This window comes from Salvelinus fontinalis, chromosome 1, assembly GCF_029448725.1.
Source record: "Salvelinus fontinalis isolate EN_2023a chromosome 1, ASM2944872v1, whole genome shotgun sequence".
Classification (NCBI taxonomy): domain Eukaryota; kingdom Metazoa; phylum Chordata; class Actinopteri; order Salmoniformes; family Salmonidae; genus Salvelinus; species Salvelinus fontinalis.
In genome coordinates, this window is record NC_074665.1 from 88,330,748 (window position 1) to 88,343,012 (window position 12,265).

At 41.4% G+C, this 12,265-nt stretch overlaps 1 protein-coding gene across 2 annotated transcripts in view; it reads right to left on the reverse strand.

Moving 5' to 3' along the window:
* Positions 1-7,894: 7,894 nt before the first annotated feature.
* The window catches only part of LOC129863284 (adenylosuccinate synthetase isozyme 2-like), a 41,191-nt gene continuing 36,820 nt past the window's right edge, over positions 7,895-12,265 (reverse strand). For both annotated transcript variants that reach the window (XM_055935204.1, XM_055935198.1), the window contains one exon: positions 7,895-11,359. In XM_055935204.1, coding sequence (XP_055791179.1) covers positions 11,236-11,359 — 124 coding nt within the window. In that variant the 3' untranslated portion in view covers positions 7,895-11,235. The remainder of the gene's footprint in view (positions 11,360-12,265) is intronic.

Here is a 12,265-nt window from a genome sequence, read left to right on the forward strand (position 1 = left end):
TCATCTCTAGATCGCGAGTCCTTCGTGAGCACTATGACGGCTGCGTGGTTCCATGGTGTTTATACTTTACTATTGTTTGTACAGATGAACGTGGTACCTTCAGGCGTTTGGAAATGGCTCCCAAGGATGAACAAGACTTGTGGAGGTCTTTTCTTTTGATTTTCCCATGATGTGAAGCAAAGAGGCACTGAGTTTGAAGGAGACCTTGAAATACATCCACAGGTACACCTCCAATTGACTCAAATTATATCAATTAGCCCATCAGAAGCTTCTAAAGCCATGACATCATTTTCTGGAATTTTCCAAGCTGTTTAAAGGCACAATCAACTTAGTGCATGTAAACTTCTGACCCACTGGAATTGTGATACAGTGAATTATATGTGAAATAATCTGTCTGTAAACAGTTGTTGGAAAAATGACTTGTGTCATGCACAAAGTAGATGTACTAACAAACTTGCCAAAACTATCGTTTGTTAACAAGGAATTTGTGTGGTGGTTGAAAAACAAGTTTTAATGACACCAACCTAAGTGTATGTAAACTTCCGACCTCAACTGTAGTAGTACATACTAAGTATCACACAGTAAACAGTATGTAATACAGTAGTTACACTCAGTAGTAAACAGTACGTAATACATTATTTAGACTCAGTAGTAAACAGTGCGTAATACATTATTTAGACTCCGTAGTAAACAGTATGTAATACAGTATTTAGACTCCGTAGTAAACAGTATGTAATACAGTATTTAGACTCCGTAGTAAACAGTATGTAATACAGTAGTTAGACCCATTAGTAAAAAGTACGTAATACAGTATTTAGACTCCGTAGTAAACAATATGTAATACAGTATTTAGACCCATTAGTAAACAGTATGTAATACAGTATTCAGACTCCGTAGTAAACAGTATGTAATACAGTATTTAGACTCCGTAGTAAACAATATGTAATACAGCATTTAGACTCCGTAGTAAACAATATGTAATACAGTATTTAGACTCCGTAGTAAACAGTATGTAATACAGTAGTTAGACCAATTAGTAAACAGTACGTAATACAGCATTTAGACTCCGTAGTAAGCAATATGTAATACAGTATTTAGACCCATTAGTAAACAGTATGTAATACAGTATTTAGACTCCGTAGTAAACAGTATGTAATACAGTATTTAGACTCCGTAGTAAACAGTATGTAATACAGTATTTAGACTCCGTAGTAAACAGTAAGTAATACAGTATTTAGACTCCGTAGTAAACAGTATGTAATACAGTATTTAGACTCCGTAGTAAACAGTATGTAATACAGTATTTAGACTCCGTAGTAAACAGTACGTAATACAGTATTTAGACTCCGTAGTAAACAGTACGTAATACAGTATTTAGACTCCGTAGTAAACAGTACGTAATACAGTATTTAGACTCCGTAGTAAACAGTATGTAATACAGTATTTAGACTCCGTAGTAAACAGTATGTAATACAGTATTTAGACTCCCGTAGTAAACAGTATGTAATACAGTATTTAGACTCTGTAGTAAACAGTATATAATACAGCATTTAGACTCCGTAGTAAACAGTATGTAATACAGTATTTAGACTCCGTAGTAAACAGTATGTAATACAGCATTTAGACTCCGTATTAAACAATATGTAATACAGTATTTAGACTCCGTAGTAAACAGTATGTAATACAGTATTTAGACTCCGTAGTAAACAGTATGTAATACAGTATTTAGACTCCGTAGTAAACAGTATGTAATACAGTATTTAGACTCCGTAGTAAACAGTACGTAATACAGTATTTAGACTCCGTAGTAAACAGTACGTAATACAGTATTTAGACTCCGTAGCAAACAGTATGTAATACAGTATTTAGAGTCCGTAGTAAACAGTACGTAATACAGTATTTAGACTCCGTAGTAAACAGTATGTAATACAGTATTTAGACTCCGTAGTAAACAGTATGTAATACAGTATTTAGACTCTGTAGTAAACAGTATATAATACAGTATTTAGACTCCGTAGTAAACAGTATGTAACACAGTATTTAGACTCCGTAGTAAACCGTATGTAATACAGCATTTAGACTCCATATTAAACAATATGTAATACAGTATTTAGACTCCGTAGTAAACAGTATGTAATACAGTATTTAGACTCCGTAGTAAACAGTATGTAATACAGTATTTAGACTCCGTAGTAAACAGTATGTAATACAGTATTTAGACTCCGTAGTAAACAGTATGCAATACAGTATTTAGACTCCGTAGTAAACAGTATGTAATACAGTATTTAGACTCCGTAGTAAACAGTATGTAATACAGTATTTAGACTCCGTAGTAAACAGTATGTAATACAGTATTTAGACTCCGTAGTAAACAGTATGTAATACAGTATTTAGACTCCGTAGTAAACAGTATGTAATACAGTATTTAGACTCCGTAGTAAACAATATGTAATGCAGTATTTAGACTCCGTAGTAAACAGTATGTAATACAGTATTTAGACTCCGTAGTAAACAGTACGTAATACAGTATTTAGACTCAGTAATAAAACGTACGTAATACAGTATTTAGACTCCATAGTAAACAGTATGTAATACAGTATTTAGACTCCGTAGTAAACAGTATGTAATACAGTATTTAGACTCCGTAGTAAACAATATGTAATACAGTATTTAGACTCCGTAGTAGACAGTACGTAATACAGTATTTAGACTCCGTAGTAAACAGTACGTAATACAGTATTTAGACTCCGTAGTAAACAATATGTAATACAGTATTTAGACTCCGTAGTAAACAGTATGTAATACAGTATTTAGACTCCGTAGTAAACAATATGTAATACAGTATTTAGACTCCATAGTAAACAGTACGTAATACAGTATTTAGACTCTGTTGTAAACAGTACGTAATACAGTATTTAGACTCCGTAGTAAACAGTATGTAATACAGTATTTAGACTCCGTAGTAAACAGTATGTAATACAGTATTTAGACTCCGTAGTAAACAGTATGTAATACAGTATTTAGACTCCGTAGTAAACAATATGTAATACAGTATTTAGACTCTGTTGTAAACAATATGTAATACAGTATTTAGACTCCGTAGTAAACAGTATGTAATACAGTATTTAGACTCCGTAGTAAACAGTATGTAATACAGTATTTAGACTCCGTAGTAAACAATATGTAATACAGTATTTAGACTCTGTTGTAAACAATATGTAATACAGTATTTAGACTCTGTAGTAAACAGTATGTAATACAGTATTTAGACTCCGTAGTAAACAGTATGTAATACAGTATTTAGACTCCGTAGTAAACAGTATGTAATACAGTATTTAGACTCTGTTGTAAACAGTATGTAATACAGTATTTAGACTCCGTAGTAAACAGTATGTAATACAGTATTTAGACTCCGTAGTAAACAGTATGTAATACAGTATTTAGACTCTGTAGTAAACAGTATGTAATACAGTATTTAGACTCAGTCTGTCTACTCCACATTGATGTACGTATGGCCTATCTCTACCTAACCAATCAGAACTGTTGTGTTGTGGACGCCCTTGGTGTTGTGGCACTGATTACTTATCGGCTGTGTGTGTGTGAAGAGAGGTTTGGACAGGCTGCCATGAGAAAGCTCCCCTGCACGCGTCAGTCTGTTCCAGACCGCTCCGGCACCTGCCTGCTGTAGAGGTGAGTCAGGAGGCAACACACACACACACACAGAAGGAGAACAAGGAAACACCCCCACACAGAGCCACATGTGGGCGAGCCAAGACAGAGGGCGCCTACAGGGAGCAGGCAAACAGCTGTGGGAGTTGAGGAATCCAACTTTCCTCCCCGTCGCATTTATTCACCATAACTTTACAAATCACTCAGGGCTGGGACGATATTATTTTGTCCATGGAAAAAATGAAATCATGTAGCAGATCAAACCCTTTAGTCCTTTAAAAACCTGTCAAATATTGTGTGCTACAGCTTGATAAATAAATACATTTGACTCTGGATGACAACATAATATCTATTTCCAACATTAGGACTGCTTTCCTAAAGGAGGTAAATCCACTTTGTGTTATGCTTCCTTGTCACACTACCAAGGAGTATTGCGATACTGATATCATCCCGGCCCTAAAATCACTAGCAATGTGACAGCTACAGTAGACAGGTGCATCTAAATTCTGTCATTATAGCCAAACAGTTCTATTTTCGTTTCATCAGACCAGAAGACATGTCTCCAAAAAGTATGATCTTTGTCCCCATGTGCAGGTGCAGGTGCTTTTTTATGGTGGTTTTGGAGCAGGGGCTTCTTCCTTGCTGAGCGGCCTTTCAGGTTATGTCGATATAAGACTCGTTTTACTGTAGATATAGATACTTTTGTACCTGTTTCCTCCAGCATCTTCACAAGGTCCTTTGCTGTTGTTCTGGGATTGATTTGCACTTTTCGCACCAAAGTACGTTAATCTCTAGGAGACAGAACGCGTCTCCTTCGTGAACGGTATGACGGCTGCGTGGTTCCATGGTGTTTATACTTGAGTACTATTGTTTGTACAGATGAACGTGGTACCTTCAGGTGTTTGGAAATTGCTCCCAAGGATGAACCAGACTTGTGGAGGTCTCCAATTTTTTTCTGAGGTCTTGGCTGATTTCCCCATGGTGTCAAGCAAAGAGGCACTGACTTTGAAGGTAGGCCTTCGAATACATCCACAGGTACACCTCCAATTGACTCAAATTATGTCAATTAGCTTATCAGAAGCTTCTAAAGCCATGACGTCATTTTCGTGAATGTTCCAAGGCACAGTCAACTTAGTGTATGTACACTTCTAACCCACTGGAATTGTGATACAGTGAATTATAAGTGAAATAATGTCTGTAAACAATTGTTGAAAAAATGACTTGTGTCATGCACAAAGTAGATGTCCTAACCGACTTGCCAAAACTATAGTTTGTTAACAAGAAATGTGTGGAGTGGTTGAAAAACAAGTTTCAATGACTCCAACCTAAGTGTATGTAAACTTCCGACTTCAACTGTAGGTGTTCCTTTTGTCCAGGTGGGAAAGGGCAGTGTGGAGTGCAGTCGAGATTGCATCATCTGTGGATCTGTTGGGGCGGTATGCAAATTGGAGTGGGTCTAGGATTTTTGTAATAATGTGAGCCATGACCAGCCTTTCAAAGCACTTCATGGCTACAGACGTGAGTGATATGGGTCAGTAGTCATTTAGGCAGGTTACCTTAGTGTTATTGGGCACAGGGACAATGGTGGTCTGCTTGAAACATGTTGGTATTACATACTCAGTCAGGGACAGGTTGAAATTGTCATTGAAGACACTTGCCAGTTGGTCAGGGCATGCTCGCAATACACGTCCTAGTAATCCGTCTGGCCCCGCGGCCTTGTGAATGTTGACCTGTTTAAAGGTCTTACTCACATCGGCTCCGGAGAGCGGGATCACACATTCGTCTGGAACACCGCCTGGTATGGCAACTGCACCGCCCGCAACCGCAGGGCTCTCCAGAGGGTGGTGCAGTCTGCCCAATGCATCATTACTGCTTTACTCATACGTACATACTGTATTCTATTCTAATGTATTTTAGTCAATGCCACTTCGGTATTGCTCATCCTAATATTTATCTATTTCTTAATTCAATTTTTTTGCTTTTAGATTTGTGTGTATTGTTAGATACTGCTGCACTGTTGGAGCTAGGAACACAATTTCACTACACCCACAATGACATCTGCAAAATATGTGTGTGACCAATAAAATTGGATTTGATTTGATATTCAGACTGTAGCACTGTGATAAACAGAACAGAGATACAAGGTGTGGTATATTCAGACTGTAGCACTGTGATACACCGAACAGAGATACAAGGTGTGGTATATTCAGACTGTAGCATGCTTGTGTGCGAGAAGTAAGCCCATAATTCCTGTAGCCTATGTATCCTTGCATAGTGTTTGAGCGTGTGTGGATGCTGCCTGCGTGGTTCAAGCCTGGTTCAGTGCAGGAACAGGAGTGTCACTGTGTTCTCTCACCCTGAGATGCCAACCTCTCCACTCCCTCCTAGCTCTGGAGTAGCAAGCCCCATCTGTCGCCTCTCTCCCCACCAACCTGCAGCAGTGTTGGGGTGGCCCCGGGCCTTCTCCCAGGATTAATGATTGCATCCTGATCTGGGTTAAAGAGAGAGGGAGAGGCGTGGGCCCAGCCTGTGGGACCTGGCACAGGCAACACTTTCTGCTGTCTTATTTAAGGCAACATAATACTATCAGTCGGATATCAAAGAGAGCTGTTGAAACGTGACATGGGGAGATTTGTCCAATATCGGGTTGCATGTGCATTGTACAACACAGGTACTGTATATCAAATAAAATTGTATTTGTCACATGCACCAAATGCTTACTTACAAGCTCTTAACAAACAAAGCAGTTCAAGAAAGAGTTAAGAAAATATTTACTAAATAAACTAAAGTAAAACATTTAATAAAACGAACAATAAAATAACAATAACAAGGCTATATACAAAGGGTACCGGTACCAAGTCAATGTGCGGGGGTACAGGTTAGTCAAGGTAATTTGTACATGTAAGTAGGGGTAAAGTGAATATGGATAAATAATAAACAGTCCAGGTGGCCATATGATTAATTGTTCAGCAGGCTTATGGCTTGGGGGTAGAAGCTGTTAAGGAGCCTTTTGGACCAACACTTGGTGCTCCGGTACCTCTTCCCGTGCGGTAGCAAAGAGAACAGTCTATGACAAGTTTTTGGGCCTTCCTCTGACACAGCCTAGTGTATACACTACTGTTCAAAAGTTTTGAGTCACTTAGAAATGTCCACTTTTTTAAAAGAAAAGTACATTTTCTGTCCATTAAAATAGCATCACATTGATCAGAAATACAGTGTAGACATTGTTAATGTTGTAAATGAGCAGTGAGAGGCCCCGGTGCACAACTGAGCAAGAGGACAAGTACATTAGACTGAGCAAGAGGACAAGTTTATTAGAGTGTCTAGTTTGAGAAACAGACACCTCACAAGTCCTCAACAGGCAGCTTCATTAAATAGTACCCGCAAAATACCCGTCTCAACGTCAACAGTGAAGAGGCAACTTCGGGATGCTGGCCTTCTAGGCAGAGTTGCAAAGAAAAGCCATTTCTCAGACTGGCCAATAAAAACAAAAGTTTAAGATGGGCAAAAGAACACAGACACTGGACAGAGAAACTCTGCCTAGAAGGCGAACATCCCGGGGGCGCCTCTTCACTGTTGACGTTGAGACTGGTGTTTTGCGGGAACTATTTAATGATGCTGCCAGTTGAGGACTTGTGAGGTGTCTGTTCCTCAAACTAGACACTATAATGTACTTGTCCTCTTACTCAGTTGTGCACCGGGGCCTCCCACTCTTTTTATTCTGGTTAGAGACAGTTTGCGCTGTTCCGTGAAGGGAGTAGTACACAGCGTTGTACGAGATCTTCAATTTCTTGGCAACTTCTCTCATGGAATAGCCTTCATTTCTCAGAACAAGAATAGACGGACGCGTTTCAGAAGAAAGTTCTTTGTTTCTGGCCATTTTGACCCTGTAATCAAACCCACAAATGCTGATGCTCCAGATACTCAACTAGTCTAAAGAAGGCCAGTTTTATTCCTTCTTTAATCAGTACAACAGTTTTCAGCTGTGCTAACATAATTGCAAAAGGGTTTTCTAATGATCAATTAGCCTTTTAAAATGATAAACTTGGATTAGCTAACACAACGTGCCATTGGAACACAGGAGTGATGGTTGCTGATAATGGGCCTCTGTACGCTTATGTAGATATTCCATACAAAAATCTGCCGTTTCCAGCTACAATAGTTATTTACAACATGAACAATGTCTACACTATATTTCTGAATAATTTGATGTTATTTTAATGGGCAAAAAAATTGCTTTTCTTTAAAAAAACAAGGACATTTCTAAGTGACCCCAAACCTTTGAACGGCAGTGTATGTCCTGGATGGCAGGAAGTTTGGCCCCAGTGATCTACTGGGCCGTACACGGTATCCTCTGTAGCACCTTACGGTCAGTTGCCGAGCAGTTGCCATACCAGGCAGTGATGCTATCCGTCAGGATACTCTTGATGGTGCAGCTGTATAACTTTTTGAGAATCTGGGGACCCATGCCAAATCTTTTCAGTCTCCTGAGGTGGAAAAAGTGTTGTCGTGCCCTCTTCACAACCTTCTTGGTGTGTTTGGACCATGATAGTTTGTTGGTGATGTGGACACCATGGAACTTGAAACTCTTGACCTGCTCCACTACAGCCCCATCGATACATGTTGTCCATTAGGTCTTATACGTGCTTTGTACATAGCATTCCAATGGAAGTGGAAGATATATATAGATATCGCTGCAATAGTGTAAAATAAGAAATCAGAGCTGAACCGTCACCTCCTTTAGTTAATGTTGACCTATTCAGACTCCTCTAGTTGAACTTACTATGCACTAGTGTCCACCGCTTGGGACAATTAGCATGTCTAACTAGATGCTTCTGGCAACAGATGTGCAAAGAGTCCTCTCAGGGAAACCATGATCTCACACCTCTGGTAATGCCCCTTGGATCATCACTTACTAAACAACCAACTCCAACTCAGAACAGAAAAGTTGGAACCAAATCCCATGCCTCAGTCTCAGTCTCTCTTTTACATCTGTACAACTGTGATGTGGAAGCCCCAGAGAAGTGTTTTTTCCTACAGAAGGTCAACTCTGAGCAGGCTGGACAGCATCTATCATGATGTGAGGAGGAACGGGGCACTGTAGCCGACTGTGTGAGTTAACGACGGCCCCCTCTCCCTGACCACATCTGCACATTGCATTATCATTAGAGCTCCCACATCTCTCAGGATCACTGACAAAAGTGAACAATACCAACATTCAGCTGCAACCATATGGGGGGAGAAAAAAGAAACAAGTGTACTAGCATCTGTCTGGCAGTATTCAGAAGCTACGTTTCAAGATGAATTTCACGGTGTTAAGAAAGTTTTTCTCCCCCCCTCTCTCTCTCTCTGACACTAAAATGTATTGCTAGGTGCACTCCATTCTGCTGTATCTTGCAATTACCAGCAGTCCCTTAATGTGGCATCTTAATGGGGCTGTGGGTTGTCTGCCGTCCCAGATGGTAGAACAAGGTGCTTTCCGCAACTCCCTCAGAGACTTTGAATCCAGCTGGATTAAGTTTTTCCTCAAGATCAGCACTGGAATTCTACCTTTTGGCTGTGATTAGCGGTAAACCCAGCCTTTAGTCTCTTTCTACCTTTTCTGTGATGGCATACTATACAGAGTAAATTAAAAGACTTCAATAATGCCTTGAAAAACAGCCAAAAGAAGATTAGAGGTCACCTTCATAGTTGTTTATGATGTTTGAGGGATTTTGAACAAGGTGTGAATGGGGATTATGTGAAGGGAAATATACTGAGAGTCAAGTGTTATGGAAGGAAAATGTTCACACTATAAAATGATAAAGATTATTATTGGCAGTGTAATTCAGGCCTTTATATTACCTTTAACCCAAACGTTACTGTACGTCCACTCTGCTGATTAACTTCACATTGACAGATTATTATATATATTTGTTTTACAATAATGTTTGTGGAGATATGCTCTGAAGGTCGACTGACCGAAAGCTTAGCCTCTATTAAAAGAGAAGTGTGCAGAGACTTTTTCCTGTTTCTCCCCCCCAAAGAATTACAATAATAAAAACTATTGAAACAAAATAATCATTTTACTAAATGTGATGATATTACATGGTAAATGTCACTTCGGTATATTAGTCATTTTGACTATTGGGTGTTACATCTCCCCCTGTCCCACAATATCAAAATGTCCTCCAAACCTTCTAAAGTTCCAATGTCCTCCAAGCCTCCTAACATTCCAAAATGTCCTCCAAGCCTCCTAACATTCCAAAATATCCTCCAAGCCTCCTAACATTCCAAAAATGTCCTCCAAGCCTCATAATGTTCCAAAATATCCTCCAAGCCTCCTAACATTCCAAAAATGTCCTCCAAGCCTCATAACGTTCCAAAATGTCCTCCAAGCCTCCTAACGTTCCAAAATGTCCTCAAAGCCTCCTAACATTCCAAAATGTCCTCCAAGCCTCCTAACATTCCAAAATGGACTTCCAAAGACTTTGGCAATTTGTTTTCCCCAAACACCCTGCCATGGTGTCAAGTCAAACACCCTGCCATGGTGTCAAGTCAACTGTCTAAGTATCTTCTGTAGGTTTTATTTCTGTCATGCTGATAAGCTACCCAGCTCTTTTCAACCCCTTGCCCAAACAGGGCTGTCCCTCCTGGGCAAATCAAATATTTAAAGTAACAACAGCCCAGGCGCCATAAAGCTGATGGGTGGTGACACTACATCTGTCGGGGTGGGGGAGGGGTGTGTGGTCGCAGCAGCTGCCGGAACGATTCTGGACACTGCTGACGCCGACACCTGTCCGTTCTGGAGACACAGGGCCAGCAAATGTCCAGCCACATGCAGCCACAGTCTAACAGCCATGTTGCTACTGTTACTCAAGACAGAGTGCTGTTTCTGGCAAATGAAAACCACCACTGAGTCACAATAAATGGAGATTAGAGGGGCAAGGCACTAATTGTAAATCAATCTGGATAACAGCAAAGTTTTGGAAAAACAGATTTTTGTTCTGGATCTGTAATGTTGTTTGTTTGTTGAACAGTTTGTTTTATTTACCATAAAATGTATACATTCAATTCACCCGAGTGGCGCAGCGGTCTAAGGCATTGCATTGCAGTGCTTGAGGCATCACTACAGACCCGGGTTCAATCCCAAGCTGTGTCACAGCTGGCCGTGACCGGAAGACCCATGAAGTGGCGCCTAATTGGCCCATCGTCGTACCGGGTTACGGGAGGGTTTGGCCGGCCGTGATGTCCTTGTCCCATCACGCTCTAGCGACTCCTTGGGGTGGACCAGGCGCCTGCAAGCTGACTTCGGTTGCCAGTTGTACAGTGTTTCCTCCGACAGGCAGGGTCTCAGCTAGGGTCTCAGCTGGGGTCTCAGCAGGTTCTCAGCAGGCTCGGCTAGGTTCAGGGCAGGGTCTTAGTAGGGTATAAACAGGGTCTCAGCTAGTCTCAGCAGGGTCTCAGCTAGGGTCTCAGCAGTGTCTCAGCTACAGTAGGGTCTAAGCAGGGTCTCAGGAGGGTGTCAGCTACAGTAGGGTCTAAGCAGGGTCTCAGCAGGGTCTCAGCCAGGGGCTGGCTTCCGGGTTAAGAGAGCAGTGTGTCAAGAAGTATCGCCCCTTGGCAGAGTCGTGTTTCGGAGGATGCATGGCTCTCGACCTTCACCTCACCGAGTCCGTAGGGGCGTTGCAGCAACGGAACAAGACTGTAACTACCAATTGGGGAGAAAAAGGGGTAAAAAGAAATATAAACATTTTTTATTATAGATTCACATAGTATATATTGACTTTAGAGATTGTATCAGGTAGTGTTTCAAAGCTACTGTGCACATCAACCCCTGCTGTCCTGTCCACATACATAGGTAATAGGCTTTCCATCTCTATGTATCTGTGTCTCATTATCATCCACACAAAACAAACAGATACACACGTTTAATGACTAATGGAAACTTCAAGTCACAAAAATTCAAAAAGAAAGTTTTCACTCCCAGGCCTTTTGCCCTTGTGTTTACTGTCTGAGACCCTGCTGAGACCCTAGATGAGACCCTAGCTGAGACCATAGCTGAGAATCTGCCGAGACACTACTAAGACCTTAGCTGAGACCCTGCTGAGAACCTGCTGAGACCCTAGCTGAGACACTACTAAGACCCTAGCTGAGACCTTAGCTGGGACCCTGCTGAGACCCTACTGAAACCCTGGCTGAGACCCTCCTGAGACCCTAGCTGAGACACTGCTGAGACCCTAGCTGAGACCCTGCTGAGACCCCAGCTGAGACCCTGCTGAGACCCCAGCTGAGACCCTGCTGAGACTAGCTGAGACCCTGTTTATACCCTACTGAGACCTTAGCTGAGACCCTGCCCTTAACCTAGTCGAGCCTGCTGAGACCCTACTGAGAACCTGCTGAGACCCCAGCTGAGACTCTGCTGAGACCCTAGCTGAGACCCTAGCTGAGACCCTAGCTAAGACCCTAGCTGAGACCCTAGCTGGGACCCTGCCCTGATCCTAGCCAAGACCCTGCCCGGACCCTAGCCGAGACCCTAGCTGAGACCCCTGCTGAGACCCTGCTGTAACTGAGACCCTAGCTGAGACCATGCCCGGACCCTAGCCGAGACCCTGCT